At 47.9% G+C, this 21,512-nt stretch overlaps 6 protein-coding genes across 6 annotated transcripts; 4 read left to right on the top strand and 2 right to left on the bottom strand.

Moving 5' to 3' along the window:
• The first annotated feature begins 269 nt into the window (after positions 1-269).
• Positions 270-1,568, top strand: EURHEDRAFT_390308 (nmrA-like family protein). Its single transcript, XM_040779824.1, has 4 exons — positions 270-423; positions 480-697; positions 745-1,091; positions 1,149-1,568. Exons 1-4 carry the CDS (start codon positions 319-321, stop codon positions 1,394-1,396), a joined length of 918 nt encoding a protein of 305 aa, XP_040634182.1. The 5' UTR covers positions 270-318; the 3' UTR covers positions 1,397-1,568.
• Positions 1,569-2,154: 586 nt separating this feature from the next.
• On the top strand, positions 2,155-3,016 carry EURHEDRAFT_381908 (uncharacterized protein; the record flags this gene model as incomplete). The annotated part of the gene is made up of 4 exons (XM_040779473.1): positions 2,155-2,440; positions 2,511-2,579; positions 2,634-2,786; positions 2,850-3,016. The coding sequence occupies 4 exons, from the start codon at positions 2,155-2,157 to the stop codon at positions 3,014-3,016; spliced, it is 675 nt and encodes a 224-aa protein (XP_040634181.1).
• Positions 3,017-4,580: 1,564 nt separating this feature from the next.
• Positions 4,581-5,687, bottom strand: EURHEDRAFT_381907 (magnesium transporter CorA family protein; the record flags this gene model as incomplete). Its single annotated transcript, XM_040779472.1, has 2 exons — positions 4,581-5,166; positions 5,212-5,687. The coding sequence occupies 2 exons, from the start codon at positions 5,685-5,687 to the stop codon at positions 4,581-4,583; spliced, it is 1,062 nt and encodes a 353-aa protein (XP_040634180.1).
• A 782-nt stretch (positions 5,688-6,469) lies between these two features.
• Positions 6,470-7,441, bottom strand: EURHEDRAFT_289997 (uncharacterized protein). The gene has a single exon (XM_040778228.1). It carries the CDS (start codon positions 7,120-7,122, stop codon positions 6,505-6,507), a length of 618 nt encoding a protein of 205 aa, XP_040634179.1. The 5' UTR covers positions 7,123-7,441; the 3' UTR covers positions 6,470-6,504.
• Positions 7,213-9,714, top strand: EURHEDRAFT_381906 (anoctamin family protein; the record flags this gene model as incomplete). Its single annotated transcript, XM_040779471.1, has 3 exons — positions 7,213-7,441; positions 7,494-7,647; positions 7,701-9,714. The coding sequence occupies 3 exons, from the start codon at positions 7,213-7,215 to the stop codon at positions 9,712-9,714; spliced, it is 2,397 nt and encodes a 798-aa protein (XP_040634178.1).
• Positions 9,715-18,213: 8,499 nt separating this feature from the next.
• EURHEDRAFT_381905 (uncharacterized protein) lies at positions 18,214-19,573 on the top strand (the record flags this gene model as incomplete). Its single annotated transcript, XM_040779470.1, has 2 exons — positions 18,214-18,382; positions 18,447-19,573. The coding sequence occupies 2 exons, from the start codon at positions 18,214-18,216 to the stop codon at positions 19,571-19,573; spliced, it is 1,296 nt and encodes a 431-aa protein (XP_040634177.1).
• Positions 19,574-21,512: the final 1,939 nt, after the last annotated feature.

The following is a 21,512-nucleotide window of genomic DNA, read 5'->3' as shown; positions in this document are numbered from 1 at the left end:
GAGGTGTCTGCAGGGAAGCGAATGTCTTTTGGACCATGTCGATCCGCCGCGATGCCAGAGGTGTTGCAGAAGAATCGGGGACAGCCGTGATACCTCCGCAGTTTTAATCAATTGACTTTCTACTACCGTACATGGCAGCTATATATGTGATTTATGCATGTTGCTGACAGGAACATGGAGTTAAGGTTTATCTCCGCTTCCATAATATATATATCGTTCGATTTTTCACCAGCTACCAGTGCCTAGTTCAATAAATAAACCTTGCTCACATTACCGCGTTTATCTCTGTAACTCTGGTAGTATTCTTTCGCCTTCACCATGGTCAATGTTGCGATTGCAGGAGGGACCGGGGGCGTTGGCCGCACCATTTTTGAAGTATTGAGTGATTCCTCGGAACATAAGACATTTGTTCTTTCACGAAAGGTTAGTGTTCAATTGAGTGATGAGTGTAGTAGACGATTGGCCTAATTCTATTACAGTCGTTGAGTGAAGACCATTTTCTCACAGTCGACTACTCCGACATTGACCGATTGGTCTCTGTTTTGGAAGCAAACGATATCAATACAATAATTTGCGCTTTCGGAGTTAATGACAGCTCCCTCTCAAGCAGCCAGATGAATTTGATTGAGGCTGCTACAAAGTCAAAATCAGTTAAGAGATTTATTCCAAGCGGCTTCGCTATAAGCTACCCGAAAGAGTAAGGATCCTGTTGAAGCAAGAAGGATCAATGTTGATATAAAATAGGAGCACCCAAGTCCTTCCTCAACTCAAGGATTACTTCAAAGCAACCGAAGTTCTCCGGGAATCCGGGTTGCAATGGACCGTCTTCGTCAACGGTATTTTTCTGGACTACTTCGGGCCGCCCGAGATGATCTCCTATCTCAAGCCCAACGTGTTCGTAGTCGATCTCGCCAACAATGTTGCGGGAATCCCCGGCGACGGTAACACTCCAGTCACGTTTACCTATACATTCGATCTGGCGAAGTACGTCCTTGCCATATTAAGTCTTGGCGAGTGGCCAGAGGAAAGCCGAGTCATCGGAGATGAAATGACATGGAAGGAATTCGTTGCGCTGGCTGAGGATTTCAAAGGTCTGCAGAACAATCCTATCCTTATACTATGCATGGATTCAGGCTGACAATGTCCAGGGTCGAAATTTGAGATCCACTACGACAGCGTTGAGAAATTAAACCGGTTCGAAATCACTGAATTGCCGGGTCATCGAGCTCTTTATGATAACTTCCCGAAGAAAGCGTTCCAATGGTTTATGTCGATATTTGAGCTCTACACTGCTGATGGGAGCTCGAGTGTACCCAGGGCCGGCTCACTGAACGAACGCTTTCCGGACATACAGCCGCTGACCGTAAGGGAGATGCTGGGACGTTACTGGAGATGAGACGTTGTTGCACCGGACTGCTCTATATTCATAGGACTCTTGGTAGGAGTGAATATTTTACAAATACCAAGAACCAAAAATGCAAATAAAAATATCGCTGGTGGTCACATACCCAACTACGAACCGGCAGGCGTGTGGTTTAACACCCCAACAAGTAACTCCTCAACGGAAGGCATTTTTTCATTTCTTCCCCTTGGAATTGGCATGCTGAAGAATAATGAATATGTTCTTCCATTTCAAATGAGATATCAGGTATATTAGGCATTGTAGTTGATAAATAGACATCCTATGGAAGTTTCGGTAATAGCCGTTGGGGTCCTGCCCGTTGGGGTGATGGGGTTCTGCTATAGTGCAATTCCAGAGATTGAGGTATAGGGGTCCGCTATAACTATATGTTTTTGTTTGCTTAATGAATTAATACGTGCGTGGAAGATCACATATTTGCCTAAAAATGGTTGTGGGGCTAGTGTGTAGTAGATATATTACCCCGCTGTTTTAAAGTACTCCTACCACAATATGACTAGGTCAAATTCTCACTAACTTAGTGGAAGTATTATATAAGTCATACCACTTGTGTTTTGAGTAAGTATTATATAATTCATCTCCGTAGTAGGGGATGTTGAACTTTAATAATGGCCTTAATCACCAGATGAGGTATATAAAGTGCTTTCCATCTCAGTCTTGACAACTTCAACAACTCCTCGATATAGCCTATCACAGTTTAAACCCAGCTCTATTTGAACTTCTACAACATCACAATGCCTTCTCTTGCTCAGACACTCCCCGTTATGGCTGCCCTAGCCGTCGGTTCCGCAAATGCGGCAATGGGCCCTGCTTTTAGCACCGGTCCTGTTTCCGACGACACCTTCATCCGGGAGGCAACTTCCACCCTCGTCCTACCCAAGGCACCTAGCGGATCCTCTGGAGATGCCTCTCTTTGGGTCGGTATGGGCACCTCGAACGGTGACTTGGTCCAGTCCATCGCCGACAACTGGCAGTCTGATGATTGGAATATTTACGCCTACACCCTGTTGAGCACTGGAGGTCCGTTTTTCAACATTAATGCTTCTACTCGTTATGGGAGGGAGAGACGTTGAGCTAATAATTCCTGTAGCCAACACACAGATGCCTGTGCAGGGAGATGCCTCTACCGCTTCTGCTAGTGATCGGGTCACAATGCACTGTATGTAATTGGGGTTAACGAGAACTTGATCCGGAGTACTAAATGCCATGGCAGACAAATTCGACGACAACAGCGGAAACTACACCCAGACTGTTTCCGTTAATGGCAAGACAGTCTCGACACTGTCTACTAGTGACGGCAAAGCCCAGGGCTGGGGCAGCTCTGTGGAGTGTGCTGAAGACAACTGTGGAACTGTTGGTGCCCATTGTAAGTCTATAACATAACAATATTCAACTTCCTTTGTTAGTAGCGGGGCTAATGCACCTATAGCGTGGACCGACACCAAGATTATCTTGGATACCGCCGACTCTAACTACATCAACACCGTGGCAAAGGGTGAAGGAGTTACTGGAGAAATGACGACCAGTGATGATGGCAAGACTTGGACTGTGTCTACAATTGAGATTCCTGAGTTTTCATTCGGACAGTCCTCATGAGGGATAGCGGGGGCTCAATTGATAGAATACTGATATATCATAAAACGATAGTTTCTCTTTGATTGCTCCAGACATTCATCAAGCTCACAATTTACAATAAATGTTTTTCTCAACGCCTAAACTTCCTCATTGGGATGAAACATAGCTTCAAGTAATATGATAATCAATCACCTCTTGCACGATATTCTTGCTTGCGAAGGCACTCCATCACCGCAGTCCTATTGTTATGTTCCGCCTTGTCAAGGGCGAATTCTCTTGCGTCCTTTACCGCTCGACCAACACCCCTGGCGAGAAGAGCGTGCGCCGCATCAAGTTTTTCCAATCCAGCAGCTTCGTGTAGAGGGGTACCGATTCAAAACGCCTTCTGGAGTTTGTAACTCTGGAAACAGTGCTTGTACTTAATTCGATTGACACCGGGATTCTTGTCCAAGATGGACTGTAAGACTTAAGGTGTTCCAGCTGATTTTTCTTTATGGCATAGTTCAGTAGTTGTTCATGTTCAATCGATCCTCTCCTATAAAAGAGATTCTTGGTCTGCAACCAATAGAGGCGTCAGATTTAGGACGCATTTTTTGTTTGGATCTGCGCCACGGTCAAGAAACCAATTGTAAAGCTTCTGCAGTGTTAAAAAGCAAGCAGGTTCTGGGCCGAGAGAAGAGATCTCCCACATGAGTAGAGGTGTACACCAGTTGACACCCGGATTGAGATTATGGCCATGCTCTAGAAAGAGCTTCAAGAGTAGATAATCCTCCGACCTAATGAAATTCTCAACATGAACACTCGACTTGTGGTGGCCTGCTCACGTTGACTGGCTATCACGTGGGATGCAGTTTGCTTTGTTGATGACTACGGCGTTGCCTCCTTACTACCCTCCTCATGTCAATTATACTCGTTGATAGCTACCTAGCTAGAACCAATGAGAAGGATGTCCCATTACCCTAGTTGAGCTCTGTGATATGACTAGGAACACCACAGTTCAGCAGTCAGCGATCAGCAGCAAAAGAAAGATGCGTGGTTATAGAGCATGTAAAGGACTGATATGCTGGCCGACAGAATCCTACAATACTCGCGATTGGGTAGGGGAATTGTGGAAACTTATCTGTCTATGCCCATACACCAACAAAGAAAGCCATTGCAAGGAACGAGGATAAGCGGAGGTGTGTTGGTCTTGGTCGTTAGATAAATGCTGCATACTATTACTTTTTCCTACTGGTGTTCCAGCCATGCGGGTACCTGGACGCAAGTTGTTGATACCTTATATACCTTCTATTCTTATCGAATTCTTGTCGGCTCTTTGGTAAATGCAGAGAGAATTGTCTGCTTCTGAACAGATATGCCGACACGAACCAGATTTAGATATCTCCTTGGCTCACCCGATCCGAGAACGTTCAGTATAAGTTGAATAGGCTCATATGTCCCAGAACAACTGCAGACAAATGCCAGGCCGTTTCTTTGCCATGTGCAGAAGCCCATAGGAGATGGAAGTTGAAAACGGATAGAGAATAGATAAATTGAGATGGAAAACGAATCTTGAATGCTTTTACCCAGTGAATGCCCACGTACTCTACAACAGCTTATACCTCCACGCCATCCCACAAGCCAGCACCATAAACGCCACAAAAACACCCACGATCCCAAAAAACCACGCCAACCCCTTATCCTCCTGCCCGGGAACCTCAACGTTCATCCCAAAAAGGCCCGTGACCAGATGCAATGGCACAAAGATTGTCGCCAAGATCGTAACCTTACTCATCACCTCGTTAATATTCAGACTCAGACGAAGATTCGTCGCGCTTAGCTGTGCGAGGCAGTTTGCTTGTGAGCGGCCCACGATCTCGTCAAAATGTGACAGATTCGACATCGTTGTGATAAGATGGTCTTGTACATCGCCCAGGTACAGGATGAGATCGCCATCTGGGAATACCGGGTGTTTGTCTTTTGCCTGGCAGCGTTTTACGAAGCCGTTGAGGACGTCGAGTTTGCCGTTTAGACAGCGGATGAGATGGGTGATCTTCTTGCGGAGGGTGTCGACGCGGGGGATTAGGGATTTGGCGTCGTCGACGCGCGCGATGAAGACTTGGTCTTCTATTGCTTCAGATTCGCGCGAGGCGGATTGCATGTAGGGAGCGAAGGAGTCGACAATGTCGTCGCTACTTCATTAGCAGGTATATATGTAATGGGAGAGAGGAGCGTACATGAGAGCGTAACAGATCCAGTCACTGGACAGGATAGAGGGATCATAGATCCTTCGCACACGATCCCTTACCCGACGAACATGTCCACACCCACTCGGCGAGAAAGTGACAGTTCCATTCGTAAACACCAGGATATAAAACACAGCTGACGACGGTGTCTTGGATCCATCGGTATACACGTCATCCTCCCTCTCACTGAACGACACCAACGTCTGGAACGAAATCAGATAATAATTCCGGAACACCTCGACCTTTTCCCTCGGTTCGCGGGTCACAATATCCTCCACCGTCAGTGGATGAATTGACAGTTCCTCCGCGACGTCGTTTACATCCTCCTCGGTGGGATCCCGAATGTCCAACCACCATGCTGACCCGGGAGGGTTCTCGATCAGCTTGTTTAGGCCGGTGAGGATGCCCTCCCAGGTTGATGCGGAGGCGACGGGTTGAGTGTGGGAGGAGAGGGTGAAGCGGGACATTTCGATAGCATAGACATTGGACTTCAACCCATAATGCCGTGGTGGTGATTACTCCGGGGCACGGGGGTGTAGTGATGAAAACGGACGAAATTGGTACGCAGTGATGGTTAAATCAGCCCTATGAGGAGTAGGGCTAAGTGCCGAAGATCCGGTATCCGATTCAAAGTTTATTGACAGATAGGCATCAGAATAACAGCGCCATGGGCATTTATAGTACAATGGTCTCATTCCGAGGAGATTCTCTTGTCACCCGTGGGTATTCCTATCAGAGAACTAATCAGCCATGCAAACCAGCTAGCTATGTGTCCAGGATACTCACAATCCGACTTGCGTAATCTCGGATAGAAAAACACGAAAAACACAATCACCGCCAAGAGTACAACCAGGGTTGGCAGAAAGGCAAATGTAAAGAGAAACACACTCAGGCCGAGGGCCGCACTGTGACTGGGGAGGAGACGGCGGGCCATGTTTCGAACAGCGGACTGTGGTTGTAGCCGACACGGGTAGAATAGGTAGTGATGGCCCTTAGGAAAGAGGAGAGTACAACTGGCTGCTCTGTAAAAAACCTGTAATTAATACGGTAATCGGAATGGTGGTGCCTGCAGCGGTTCGGCCCCGGTTGTACCGGTACCATACACCCGTAGGGCAGAAACTGATCGTCCTGATTGGCGGAGCATCTCCGCTTCATGACGCAACTCGCAAGGAGAGGCTTGGCGTTCTTGGCACAGGCAGCAGGATTCCGTTTTAGGAAGCCGCGCTGTATATATTTTCCGGTCACAATGTATACGAGTCTGTATATATGCATGTAGAATGGCCATTATGTGCAGTATGCCCGGTCAGCATCATGTCCCTCTGGTATGTACTTTCCCTGTCCCGTACTCCGTATAGGAACACTGAGCCAGTATGTTGCTTGTAGGCGTCTTATCAAGGCTGCCCTGCGAACCATGGTCGTGCTGATCATCCGTCCGCTGGTGCTGTTTGTGGTGACGGGGGCTTTCATTTCTTTGATTCGCCAGTTGCCCTCTCTTATGTATGAATTGTATGTCTTATGTCTTTCTGATAGCGTGCGGTACGTGACTGCCCCTAACAGTGTAGGATCATGTGGTTTATCTAGAACTATCGAGAACGATTTCCGAATCCGGGCTAGTGAGTGGGGCGCTGAACTGGCAGATGAATAATCAATGTCCAGCTCTAGTCTTTCTCTCTTGCGGGGTTGAATTTTCCAAGGGAAGAGGAACTGGGTGTTGCCAATGTTTAATACCTCCGAATTTCGACGCAATCGTTGTGTTTTGAAAATTTGTCCTGAAAAATGAGGCTCATCAAATACGCCCTGTAGGGCTGAGCTGGCGCGAACCATGGACGCTGATTGGACACAATGATGATGCCTTGATTGACAGTGGCCATAATTATAGAAACACCCCTTTTGATAGCACATACATGGAGTAGTACATATATAAGAACCTATCGGAATCCGAGACACATAAGACAAGCAACTTCGCAAGGAAATGCTCTCTTGCCGTGCATAATGACTTCAGCGCCCCGGTGGACGATCAGTCCGCCTTCAGCCTCATCTCCGTCACCCTCTTCCTCCTCCATCCTTCCCACAACTCAGGACCAGAAATTTCTTCATCCTCCAGAGCCTCTTCCCGTACAGTTGGACAGGCCAATGCCGTTCTTTTCCGGCAAGCGTGATAGCTACGAGGACGACAACCTCGGCATTGATTGGGTTGTCCACTACGTTTTTGACGACGTCGGTACGTCGATCGCATATGGGATTTTCTACAGCACGGTACTGACTCGACCCAGAGTACACACAGGCAATTCGCGAATTCCAAGAACTCATCGATGACCTCCACCAAGCTGGTCTCTGTACGCAAGTCCGCCATGGCCACGGAAACTCGTTGCTCGTCTGCATCAAGGTACCCCGCGACCTTCTGGGGAACATGATCCACAAGTCGAGGTACTTTCTTCCTTCTCTTTCCCTGGTGGTGCATAGAATGCTGACCGGAGCAGAATAAAAGACTTCCTCCACTGCGTCATCAATGAAATCCCCTATGGCGACGAACACACCATTGCTGACGCCGAAACCCCCGCCGAAGAACTCCGATCGGTGTACCACGCCGTGTCCTGGCAAAAATCACTTGGAGGGGCCGGAATAACGCCGGGATTCGGAAAATGGAAGAACGTCGCTTCTGCTTTCCCGCTACATGACCAACCAGCCAACGGAGAACTCTTGCGCAAATGGAGTCGCACCACTACACTGACTGCGGAGGACTTGGATGCCATCCGGGCCTTGTTCGGAGAAAAGGTCGCTTTCTATTTCGCCTTTATCCACTGCTACTCGTGCTTTCTCGTATTCCCGGCTGCTTGGGGTGTGTTTTGCTGGTACTACTTTGGGCCGTATTCCATCACATTCGCCGTTGTCAACTGTCTGTGGTGTATTGTTTTTGTCGAGTTTTGGAAGATCCGTGAGCTCGACCTGAGTATGCGGTGGAACGTCAAAGACGTCGGAACGCTCAAAGTCAACCGCAAGCAATACGTCTGGGACAAGGAAGTCACGGACCCGATCACAGGCCAGGTCAACAAGGTCTTTTCCTCGCGAAAGCAGTTCCTTCGACAGCTGCTCCTTATACCGTTTGCTTCGTCGGCAGCTGTCGCCTTGGGAAGTTTGATTGTCATCACCTTTGCTATGGAAGTGTTCATTTCGGAAGTCTACCACGGATCGCTCAAGATGTATCTCGAATTCCTGCCGACCGTCCTGTTTTCGCTCACGTTGCCCGCCATCACCAACTTCCTCACCCATATCGCCTCGCGATTGACCGAATACGAAAACTACCGCACCCAGGACCAATACGACCTTGCCCAGACACAGAAAACGTTCGTCATGAACTTCATCACCGACTTCCTGCCCACAATCCTGACTGCCTTCGTCTACGTTCCGTTCGGACCCAAGATTGTGCCGTATCTGGACGTCCTTCGCATGACTGGTCTCAAGCAAGGCGCTGTTGAAGAGATCAGTGTTGATACATCCCGACTCCAGCAGGAAGTCATTTCTCTGTCCATGACGGCGCAGGTCGTCAACTTTGGTGAAGAGATCATTCTTCCGTATGTCAAGCGCGTAGCATTGCAAAAATGGCGCGAATACAAACTCAGACGATCCGAGACGAACCGTCACCGCAGTCACTCCACCATGACCGATATGCTACTCATCGATCCTCCCGACGAGCACGCGCTCCTGAACCGGATCCGCAACGAGTCCGAGGCAGATGAGTACAATGTACACGACGACATCCTCGAGATGTGCGTACAATTCGGCTACCTAGCACTCTTCGGAGTAGCATGGCCACTCGTCCCACTTGGCTTCCTCCTAAACAACTGGCTCGAACTACGCGGTGACTTCTTCAAACTAAGTCTCGAATGCCAACGCCCACCCCCAATCCGCGCAGACTCCATCGGCCCATCCCTCCAGGGCCTCGAATTCCTCACCTGGCTCGGCACTCTCTCCACAGCAGCCATCGTCTACCTCTACCGTAACGGCATGCAAAACGTCCGCTTCTCCTACCTCCTCCTAGTAATTCTTATCGCCGAACAAACCTACCTAGCCGCCCACTTCGCCATCCGCATCGGCCTCGAAAAGCTCTGGTCTAGCACTCTCCGGCTACAAGCCGCCAACCGCTTCCGCGTCCGCAAAGGCTACCTCGAAGCTTTCAATGCCGCCTCCGATCGGTCCTCCCCCTCATCCTCATCCTCCCCCTCCCGGTCCACCCGCATAAAGCCCAAGGTCCGCTTCAACGAGCGCGTAAACGTCTACAGCTCTACAACCGACGACGGTGAAGGAAGCAGCGGTGAATCCGTGTGCACGGAAGAAACCGATCACGGAATTCTGTACAGCTCAGAACGAGAAGCGCAGTTCTGGTCTTGGACGCAGCGCGAAACGGCAGACGCAGGCGTCAAGCTGATTAAGGCGTTGAGTACGGTTAAGCCGGAGGAATTGGATTTGAAGAGGGAGAAGGCGAAGGGGAGTTAACTTCGCATCTGTTTCGCTCTTTGTCTCTCCTTTCTTTTGTTTTTAGATTGCATGGCGTTTGATTTGGTTTTACTTGCATAGCTGGCGGTTTGCTCATATGACACAATAAAATACACGTGTTTTCTGAAGATCTCTTATTGAATTGGATTGGTATCTGGGGTTTGATTCTGTATAACCCGTGTACTTGTATTCCGTCTGGATCTGCCACGTACATCTAGCTGCTGTACTGTAGGTGTCCTGGAATGGATGGCGCGTGGCATATGCAGCTACATCCCTCTACACAGTGTAATGCTACCCTATCACATCCGGAAAGGTTAATGTACATAATCACAGTGCAGAGCATACTGAGTACTGCATTACACTCTTTATGGAAATAGGTTTGCACGAAGTGAATAAAGCAAATAAAGACCATGCAGAAAGACGTCTGTTTTTATTCACTGTTTGTGGCCCGGCATGGAAGATCATTGTTGCATGGCGCTACATGACACTGCAGATGTCTATCTTCTGCGTCTAAAATAGGTTTCTCTTCTCTCCTTAACTCCTTAACTCTACAGCCCGGCTCTACTGTGGACTCTATGAACGAACTATATGAATATCCTACACTACGAGCTTGTCAACATGAGCTGTATAATTTATCCACGCTGAGACAGCAACGATATATATACCTCAGGCCTCTATTAACGGCATCCGGAAGCCACCACATGGGATAACTGCACTTCTCTCCTGTCAGGAGCATATATATCTCAATCCTTGAAAATAAAAGCAACATAAAGGCTCATCGTCTACAGGTGCAATTACAAGTCTAGTCGCTAATTGCGGTCCTCGTCGTTATAGATCATCGAAAATGGGCGCCGCCAAAACAGCACGCTCAACACATCTTTACCCGACTTGGAAATACCGAGGAATCCTGGACATCAACAGGCCTCCACTAGAACCAGGTCGTTGTAGTGGCTGGGTCGCATAGTTGTCATAACAGCACAAATAAATGCACAAAAATTCTTTCATCCAGAGCGCTAGGCTGTTATTGAAGGCTTCATCTAGGCGAGCGGAATTTCTTCAAAAGGACTGCGCGACTCTGTGGATCGCTATACATTATATACACCACAACGGCTTGATAACGGCATTCCGCCTTTGCAATGCTTATGTTCGAAAAGATGAGGTCACAGTTATAGCAGGCTTTTATACGTCTTATGGGTCTCCTGGTAGGATATGTTACGGCTGGTCTGGAAGTATTTCATGACGAGGGATACTTCCCGAGGACGGGGTTGTCTCTGGCTGTCCGGCCAGTTAAGCCGCCGTTGCTGCTGTGGTATCAATGTTGCAAGCAATGCATTATGTGGATTGAACGACAGGCCGATAAGCCAACCAAATTGAGGGCTCTAGAGTAATAGGCACAGCATGGGGAACAGCTAGTTTACAGAACTCGGTTTCTGCAATGCTAATCGGGCGTGAATATCCCACTGACAAGTGTTGTCCATGATTTGTGGGTCTCCTGGAAGCGCGTTCTATTGGTTCCTGCCCTTGACTTGCTATATGGGCTGCGTTTCGGCATCGCATTGCTTTGACTCTTGCTTTCTGTAGCTGCGGTTGCTTCATTTGAGAGGATTGGCAATGCGCGCAAGGTCCTATGTGATCTTAAGCCTATGTGGTCTCAAGGATAAGGTTACAGGACAGATTTACATGTCTGTGCATACATAACCTGAAACTCAACGCATTCCGAGAAATGCACCCTAGGAAAACTGAACCCTCCTCCAGTCAGCGGGCTATATGCCCGATAAATATAAAGTGGTAAGGCATGCTCACTATTCCGATGCTCTGCATACAATTGTAACGCTGACTTTTTAGCTATCTAGAAGATAGCAACAATGAGCACCACCGTGATTTTGTGCCAGAAAACGAAGCCACCAACAGCACATGCTCTCATATACGAGAAATATGGGTCTGACGTATCGTTTTTTAAGGACATACGACGACTATTATACTCTCCTGGGCCTCATGGTATGCGGGAAACTTGGCTCCTCAGCATGGCTAATCCAAAGACTAACATGGTTAAATCTAGACACCTGCCCAAGTATAATCTTCCATGTTTAGAACATGTGATGCGGTTACACCGCGCGTCCAATATCTTTCTTGTCATGTGAGCAGAGACTGGTGGGTATGCTAGTGCATCCTGCCATGGACTGAAACATATGGAGGCAACTCTTATGGTACCTGGACTGACAGAGACCTGTCCTGCCCATCTTCACTATTTTAAATTGAACTGTAGCTGAACCAACCAGTTGTGACGCATGTTCTTTGAAGGGCTGCACTCGAAGCAAACAGAGCAATGCAAGCTATCCTGTAAACCGGACAGATCCCCTCTCAATCTCCAAAGGTCCGGTAAATGCCTTGGCTTACTGCGGCTGTGAATCACGTTATCTGTGTACTTATATGGCAGCGATTGAAGAATTAGCAAAAGCAGGGTACGCTAATTCGTGTAAGTGCTGATTCGCGAACTCATTGGACCACCATGCTACGCCAGAATTAAGCCCAACGAACAAATCTCTTCGATTAGCCCTTATTAATAACCATACAGGAAAATTTCTCTCAATGACTGCTGCCATCCATAATGTGCTCTTAGGTTCGGACTGGGAGCTTGGCTGTCTTCTGGAGCAAACATGTATTGCTCAATGGAACGTTCCAAGCGTGAAATGGTACCATACTAGGGAGCAGATGAACAAAATATGATCACATGCAGCCATTCCAAGGCTTTCATGAGAAGGCCTTTGAGCAACACGCATCAGAATTTTCTCAGGCTGACTGTACACTACCTGCTGATCTCCAGCGGTCCCAAAAAAAACTATGTCGGAGTAGAACGAGACTGGTAATGGACTTAATAGTACTTAAAAAAACATACGTGCTAAATCTGAGGATCAAACCACCAATTCTCGAAATTACTGGAGTGACTTCACAATAAAGATGACAAGAGGAATTGAACCAAAACGATACTAGACCCTGCCATTTGCAAAAGCCACGGCCACACCCTGGAAACTGAAAAAAATACGTTTCTACCCGTATGTGCTAAAGATAGGGCAGGAACACAGTGCCTCAAGTTTTGGAGTGTTCTCTCTATCTCTGGTCGAATGGGAAAATCAAGAGCTGGGAGGCAGCTGTTCACGGGGAGAAGGGAACAGAGTGCATTGACAACCAAATGTGTCTGCCCCCCATGTCCATTGGTACTGGAAAAGGCCATGTCTGCATTGAAGCCAGTGGAGTAGTCTGATGATGCAATGGGGTTTGAATTCCACTGGCTTTAGGAGAGGAAAGTCAGCAACATTGTGCCCATTATAGAGACACCAGAGTGCAACACAAGTCATGGAGTCCTAGTCTATGGCATCTGGTTGTGAGATTACAAAGGAATTGATCACATCTCGAACAAGGTTATCTTTACTTTGCCGATAATTATGTGACGATCCCCTATGTATCTAAATTGTGATCTCGGTGATCTACCAGCGGCTGATCAGATCGTCTGTGGGGCGAGCCAAAAAGGAGTGACATCTCACCTGACGTGAAGGGACACTCAGGATGGCAGGCTCGTTGAAGGGTAATTGCACGCAGACGTAACTCTGTGCTATACCGGCGACAACCGGGTGCACCCCAATGAAATTTTCCGGTACCCTGGTTTTCAAAAAAAAGAATTAGGCGAGGCGCAAATTTTTGCCGAAGTCCCTGCGAGATGGGTATGTGTTGATCAGGATCCTGGCAGTCTGTAGAAGAGTGTCAGGATACAATGGAGAAAAAGGCCTCTTAAGTATCCACGAGGTCACAGGGATGAGGCACCTTATCAAAGTCGCGCTATATTCGAGCGCCAGATCGGCAAGGTATATTTTCTTCAAGGACGGATTTGTATATTTTGCTTTATGGAAAGTGTAAAGCGATGTTATGCTGGGAAGCGGACGAACAAGACTGTCACGAGCGTTTACTAAATGCGCTATTTGCATTGAAGCTATTCGAAGCGTTTCATGGCGCTGGGCAGTTCTACAATTCAGTAATGGACTTTATAACACTTAAGAGGACTCACTTGCAAATGCAAGGGCTGAGACGCCAATGGAACGACTTCTGGAGTGATTTCACGATGTTCTAGTCGAGCAAGGCAGCAGACTGATGGATTAACTGCGCCAACGCATTACAACAACACCAAACGACATTTTTCAAACTAATAGAGATGTACTTTAATCTCTCTAATTAGTTCTCTGGGTCAATGATGCTCACCGTGCCAACGACCTGTCCGGTCCTCGCAGCGTGTCTCGAGAAATATCAGGCCCATCCTCAGGCATCTCTCACTGACAGATGACACAAATGTATCTGCCACATGAGCAAAAACAGTTATAGAGGGTCGCTAATGGGGCAAAATTGACCTTTTTCATGTTCATTAAGTACCCGGGACTGCGAGCACGGTCCAAGGGGAGGTTACGCGAATACTGGTGGACCGAAAGAGCGCAGCTAGACCCCTGATATCTGCAAAGTCACTTTTCTTGATAGCTAGCACGGGTTTTCGGCCCATAGATGAGAGTAGCTGATGATATTGACGAAGATGTACTCAACTCACAGGGAACTTGTCTCTGGAAAGAAACCAGGTTCCGAAACGACTTTTCCACTGTGTCCCGATGATCTCCACGCCCATTGTGGCCTAAATGCTCTTCTAGTAGACGACTAAAACATTCTGGTCTATGTGGAAGCACGCAGAAGGACTAGAAATATTATGTGTAGTGTATAACTGGTCGCGATTGATATGATCAGAGCATGATGGGTCATTGCCGGTCCGTTATATATATATGTTTCGGCATGTTCCACTGAAGTCGCCCGTGTATTCCCATATTACCTGAAACAAGTCCTGAAAAGCCCCGCTTGCTTTCTCGGTTTTTATTTTATTTTTTTAATATGTATATATATATATCTCGTCCGCCGAGAAGTCCACTGTCGCTGAGAACCATGGGTTAAACAGCGCCAGCCCACGAGGTGCGGCCCGCCAGGAATCCATTCGATCCACATTCCACCGGAACGAGGATCTGGAAAACAGCTTTACTTCCCTTGGATCTCATGTATACTACAAAGAAGCGCACTTTTCCGCAAACAAGGCATTCGCAATGCCCACGGACTGACAGTAGGCCAGTATCAGCCTGGTAAAGGCCAAAGGTCTATATCTCAGCAGACATTGGATGGAGATGCCGAATTACGAATAAAAAAATGTAGAGGTAGAAACCACCGATATGTAAGTAAGTATCCTTGGAATGCAATTCTCGCGTGTGAAAAAAAAAAAAGAAAGAAAGAACATGCTACGCGCCTAGAAAAGAGAGATAAATCTTAGACGTGGCAACTTGGCGATACAGGTTTTTATTGAGACAGAACTATTATTGTGTGGTGGTTTAGCAAACCATGGTATAGCAGTCAGTGTTACCGCTATCAATCCAGCGATTACTGGAGCAGACATAATACCATCAATGATCAAGTTACGCCTATCAAATGGTTACAATTTGATTTGAACAAAACGGATTGACATTGAAGAATATGTTGCTAGAATGCTTCCCATGAACCGAGTTTCTCCTGTGTTTTTTTTGCTCTATCATCTTGTATTTTCGCTCCCTTTCCGGATAGCACATAGTGGAGGCGCTCGACAAACCTCTTTTCATACAAGTCTGTCAGAGAGGCAGGAACTGAAGGCACTGAGCCGGATGGCCAGTTTCTGCCAAGGTGGGTATTAGAGGATTGCGGAAAGTCGTGTACGGTTGCTGAGCTCCCCCCAACCTCGCCACTAGCAAAAGTACTGTTCCACTTTCAAAGATGTCTACTTCATCGAGTGGTCGATACCAAACTGGTGTATAGGGCGAGTATTCAAAATCATTATTATGTGTTGGGAATTCGTCCCATCGAAGATCATACCAGCTCGGACATTTACCGCTCGTGAGAAGGGGACAAAATGCTGTGAATTCTATCGATTTACTTAGGACAGGGGAGACGAAAATGTACAGCTAACAATATGCGAACACTTTCCTTGCCGCCGCCGGAAAGAGGGAAGGGGGCAAGCTTCTGATCGTCAAATTGGTTGACTACGTTCATACCAATTTGTCTCTGTATGAACTATGCCATGTCCAGGTATACGCCGGTGCTAACAGTGGCGGACGAGCGCAAACCTGCATTTAGTGGGGTGACCCAACTACAATCATGGGCGCCAGCTACCAAAAGCCACCGAAAACGCTTGCAAGCAAAGACTACGTACATATGTGAAAGCTGAGCCATCCAGAAGAAGCTTGTACAAGCTGGACAGTTCTTATGACAAGAGAGATCATACAGATGAGCGCTGCAAGCTTCACGAGCTGACCTGCGAGAATGGAATGTGCGACATTATTAGGGTCGGCCCTTGAGATTTGTCATGTACGAAGAGGGATCTCACGGTCTGCTAAGTGCCCTAGATTGAAATCTAGACTTAGCGCTCTGTAATCACTCCCATTCGAGCTTCTTGATCTCCAACTATCAATGGAAATTATGCCTCTTCTCAAGCTCCATGGCTATTGGCTGGAGTCTCTGATGACATAGACTAATGCAGAACGAAGGAGCAAAGCACAGTGGGACCTTGCAGCAAGCTAAGTGCGATATATTTTCTCGAGAACCGCTCTTTCTAACTGGCAGAGGGAATAGTTGTGGACCTGGCATCCGTACTTCTAGATGACAGGATTCGATGAGACTGCATCTTCGTTCTCGGATAAAGAAAGGGGAAATCGTTCCGGGATATTCAAGCATAACGTAGGTATCGGACTGAATCATAATGAGGACTTATGCACTCCTAGAATCCCGCGGTGGCAATGTGCAAGTTTGACGACATGTGACCATAGACGGAATATGTCCTGTTCGGGCAGAGCCCAAGAGGGCAGACTCCGACCAACCTTCGAGCCAACATAACAAAGGCTGACATAACGAGCCATGATTCGGCTGTTTCAGTTGCTCGGAAAACTTGTGACAATGACAGAGATGTCAAAGTTCACTAACGCCGTCGATCCGAGTGTTGAACGAACGAGGACTAGCATCAGATCTGGCGATCTAATGAACTCAGGGCATCGTTCGATGGAAGTTCGCTGCCCTACTGGGATAATCTGGAAATTACATGGCGTCTCGATATTGAATTATTGAAGATGGTTTTTGACAGGATACCCAGACTCATATCGCGCCATGTTGGCGTCGCGGTATCTTCGGGTAATAAGTCTAAGCTAATGTATTACTCGGTACAGCTTTTATCGAATACGCAATAAAGTTTATGGCATTATGTTTACTACTACCACGATCCCTTCCTCTTCCGGAGAACCTTGCGGATAGAACAAGAAAAACATATCCAACCGAGCTGACCCACGAGGCTACATATCCACCATCAAGAAGCAATGTCCAGCTTGGCAGTATTTAGCGGAATTGATCCATCATGCTCTGCACGCGTACTAGTGCTCTGTACGGAGTAGTCCATAGTCAATATTTCCTAGTTCGTACTGCTGTCAATAAATGTACCGTGCCTCGTACTATGGAAAGGTAGTTAGCGGCGGCGGACATTGTCAAATGGCCTATGTTCCAACCGGTTTGCATAACTGCGATAACCTTAAACTGGATTCTTGTTCCCTCCCCCTTTTCTCATTCCGCTAGTTCCGCAGCCGAAGCATTATTATGGGTACTCTGTCTAGCAAGCACTTCGGACCCAGGAAATTCCCGTTTCTAGCATCCACACAGGCGGAGGTGGCGGAGACGGGAACCCACCGAGAGTGATTGCTATTTTTAACGTTCCGATTGGAGGCTTACATGCTCATCCAGAAGGGTGAGGCGGAGAGTCCGGATGAATAAACTGCTTGAGGTCGTTGTGATAGGAGTGAGCTCCGGGTAGTTCTCCGTACTCTGTATTCCGTCATCTATACTCCGTATGTCTTGGAAAATTCAATAGTGCGTCAACGTGCAATAAATTTAAAACCGCTAATGGGTGCCATTGGGCCGGCAGCCGCGCCCTAATTGGCTCCATATTAACCGGATCATGGCGTCCGCCGATCTAGTACTTCGCTAAGCAGTGTAAGTGGATAACCCCGATATACACTAGGCCCACTGGATTCTCCATCGGGATCCCGGTTTTCAAGCTCCGTTAATATTAACGGCTTACTATTATTATCTATTCCGGCTCGCCGACTACTAGTGGATTCTATGTTCAATCTCTCGACCTTCGTGATCTGCACTTCCATCCGACAACGAGATGCGAATGCGAGCACAGGAGGGGGGAAGACCGTGAGCTCTTCGAGTATATAAACCAGCCTCGAGGTGCTCTTCTCTCGATCTTCTTCACACCAGTCAGCCAGTCTTTCACTCCAGTCGTTCTTTCTTCAAACCCACCCTGCTTTTCGCAGTCATTCCTTCTTTATTCTAAGCTTCTAGCTAATCCAACTTTTTACGGTTTACTCCTTTTCTAATCTTTTATACCCTTCCAATCAATCTATCAAAATGAAGTTCGCTGGAATCGCTGCCATGGCCGCCGTCGTCACCGCCGTGACCGGTGCTGCTATCCCCAACGTCAACGCTGCCCTCGCCGAGGTTCACCAGGTGACTGGCGATGTCCAGGGTCTCCTTTCCGGCTCCGGCTCTGGGGCTGATGTTGCCAAGCTCGTTTCTCGTATGTACATCGTTGATCCCAAACTTCGATCGGGAGATGGAATGATAACTAACAAAGGCTGCAGAGCTCGAGAAGGTCGAGTCTGAGCTGAAGAAGCTCACCACCCAGAAGCGCGACCTTGTTGACGCTGATGTTGCTGCTAAGGCTAATGTCGCCAACGCCGTCAAGGCCGATGCTGATGTCGGTGCCCACGTCCTCGGGCGCTCTCTGATCGACGTCGGTGCCGACGTCGATGTTGACATCCTCAACAAGATCAAGGCCGCCCTCGGTGTCGACGCTAAGGTCCTCAAGCGCGGCCTCATCGATGCCGACGTCGCTGCCAAGGCTAACGTTGCCAACGCTGTCAAGGCTGATGCTGATGTTGGTGCCCACGTCCTCGGGCGCTCTCTGATCGACGTCGGTGCCGACGTCGATGTTGACATCCTCAACAAGATCAAGGCCGCCCTCGGTGTCGACGCTAAGGTCCTCAAGCGTGGCCTCGTCGATGCTGATGTTGCTGCCAAGGCTAACGTTGCCAATGCTGTCAAGGCTGATGCTGATGTTGGTGCCCACGTCCTCGGGCGCTCTCTGATCGACGTCGGTGCCGACGTCGATGTTGACATCCTCAACAAGATCAAGGCCGCCCTCGGTGTCGACGCTAAGGTCCTCAAGCGTGGCCTCGTCGACGCTGATGTTGCCGCCAAGGCTAACGTTGCCAATGCTGTCAAGGCTGACGCTAATGTTGGCGCCCACGCGCTCAAGCGCTCTATCATCGACCTCGGTGTTGACGTCGATGTTGACCTCCTCAACAAGATCAAGGCTGACCTTGGTCTCGATGCTAAGGTCCTCAAGCGCGGCCTCGTTAACCTCGACACTGGTGCCGAGGCCAACGTTTTCAACATCGTCAACACCGATGTTGACGCTGAAGCCAGCCTCCTCAAGCGTTCCCTCATCGATGTCGGTGCCGACGTCGATGTTGAGCTCCTCAACAAGATCAAGGCCGCCCTCGGTATCGACGCCAAGGTCCTCAAGCGTGGCCTCGTCGACGCTGATGTTGCCGCCAAGGCTAACGTTGCCAATGCTGTCAAGGCTGACGCTAATGTTGGCGCTCACGCGCTCAAGCGCTCTATCATCGACCTCGGTGTTGACGTTGACGCCGACCTCCTTGACCAGATCAAGGCTGCCATTGGTGTTGACGTTTCGGTCCTGTAAGCGAGACGACACTGTCAAATAGAGCAACACGCCTCCCGAAGTCTTTTGGCTTGGGATGCGCGCCGGTGTCAGTGTTGGGCGTCGATGATCTCTTGATGGTCGCTGTATATAAATGAACTCGCGAATAGAAGAGAAGGATATACCCCCCTGTAATGTTTTGTTTTTTGCATATAGCGATATTATACTCTAATACGATTTAATCACTTCGTCTTTTTCCCAGCTTCTATTTGTCTCCGTATTTGTATATCTTTACTATCTTTACAGAAATGACTCTTGAACGAGTAAGACTGTCTGGCCACCGTACATGCTTGAAGGGATACCGGCTGTCCGCTCATTCATAAAATCCCGAGTTCTATTTTCCGGTCCACGTGCACTTTAGTATATACGTTTGCATGCACTTGTCGGAGTGATAGTCCATGCCCGGACACATTTCCGGCTAGCAGTAATACCGTAATAGCAATAAGAATACATTCCGCGGATCAATTGGCATGGCGCTGACCTCTGTATAACATTGCACCCCGGCAGCCCCTACATATATATTCATCGTGTGATTCTACGTATAGCAGGTTATGCTGTACATTTGTATGCTTCCATAGTATAACTCTTAAAGTATCAGAAGGATTTGCATTTATATGGCGGATTGACTTGCTGACTCGATGGTAGCCATTGTGAGCTACGGAGTGCCGCGTTTATGCAGTTTTATGCATGCGTGCAATTAGAAAGTTAGTTATGCCAGGCTGTGCCGCTGTGCCAAGGAACATATGTATAAAGTACTTATGCACGCATTAGCTTATGCAAATCCATGCTTTCCCTTTCCTCCGATTCATCCTTCCTCCAATGGTCTTCACCGTCACTAAACCTCTCTTTTTATTGCACCAGGTCTATAATCCTTGACACTATGCTGGAATCTTATCTCTTTTCCTATTCCAACCAATTCGCCAGCTGCATATTACACCGATAGTCCTGTTCATCCATTGCAATATGCCTCCGCTAATGCAAGTGACGGTCTGTTGCTAGGTCCGACGCAGATGTATTGACCTGTTTACAGCAATAGAACGTTCCATGGGCTTGTCCTTTCGAGAAATCTTCGAAGAAAGTACCAACGTGGGATGCAACACAAAGATATGGGCGTTCTTCTGTGGATCGCTGATATTGAGCCCGCCTGCAAGACCTGATAGAACAGGCGCGGACCGAAAGAGACCAGCGGGAGATTGCCCCTACATTTGGAGGAGGGATAAGGACGAGAAGATAACCGAGGCCTCTATATTTGCAATGTCTCTCATGGTTGAAGCTGCTGTTGATCGCTTCACCATTATAGAGATCTCTAGGGAAAAGTTCATCGACAATGCCGATGTTGACGGCAGTGGGACGGAAAGTCAAGCAAGAAAAGGTAGAATGCGACAAAAAAGGACCAGAAGTGGTGTAGCGAGGGCCAACAGCAACGAGTGAGTTTCTGTTGACGTTGATCTCGTATTTGACCTTGTGCCGCAACCGTGAGAGCAACAACTGCGAGTCCAGAGACTCAGAAAGCTACAATGATGTAGCCCACATCTTCCCATTTGCGACACATGTACAGAAGAAAGTTGACGGTAAGCTGGAAGAAGTGAAGGTGCAGCTGTACACATTCTTTACCCTTTTTTTTTTCTTTCTTTCTTTTTTTTTTTTTTTTTTTTTTTTTTTTTTTTTTTTTTTTTTTTGAGAACAACTTCAACTCCTCAAATCACTCCTTGGTTATCCTATGAACCTTCCCGCCGTAGGTGTGCTTGTACATGGTGACTAGTGGTTCCGAACTTGTTATGCTTCTGGAAACTACCCCAGTACTTCTGGCTCGCAGGAAAGGTGGACACGGAGGACGCCGTGCCTGGGACCACGGGCATCTTCAAAGACAATAGAGAGGGTGCAGAATTCAAGTTCTCCGAGGATGAAATGGACGCTGTCT

The sequence above is a fragment of the Aspergillus ruber genome (genome assembly GCF_000600275.1).
Source record: "Aspergillus ruber CBS 135680 unplaced genomic scaffold scaffold00048, whole genome shotgun sequence".
Classification (NCBI taxonomy): domain Eukaryota; kingdom Fungi; phylum Ascomycota; class Eurotiomycetes; order Eurotiales; family Aspergillaceae; genus Aspergillus; species Aspergillus ruber.
Note: the sequence above shows the minus strand (reverse complement) of the source record. Positions and strands in the feature narration are given on the sequence as shown.

What these genes read in the sequence shown, in the direction of transcription:
- EURHEDRAFT_390308 (XM_040779824.1), top strand. Translation starts at nt 319, where the DNA reads ATGGTCAATGTTGCGATTGCAGGAGGGACCGGGGGCGTTGGCCGCACC. An exon ending in CATTTGTTCTTTCACGAAAG is followed by an intron (nt 424 to 479) that starts GTTAGTGTTCAA and finishes ATTCTATTACAG; the next exon opens with TCGTTGAGTGAAGACCATTT. An exon ending in GCTGGCTGAGGATTTCAAAG is followed by an intron (nt 1,092 to 1,148) that starts GTCTGCAGAACA and finishes GACAATGTCCAG; the next exon opens with GGTCGAAATTTGAGATCCAC.
- EURHEDRAFT_289997 (XM_040778228.1), bottom strand. Translation starts at nt 7,122, where the DNA reads ATGTGCTATCAAAAGGGGTGTTTCTATAATTATGGCCACTGTCAATCA.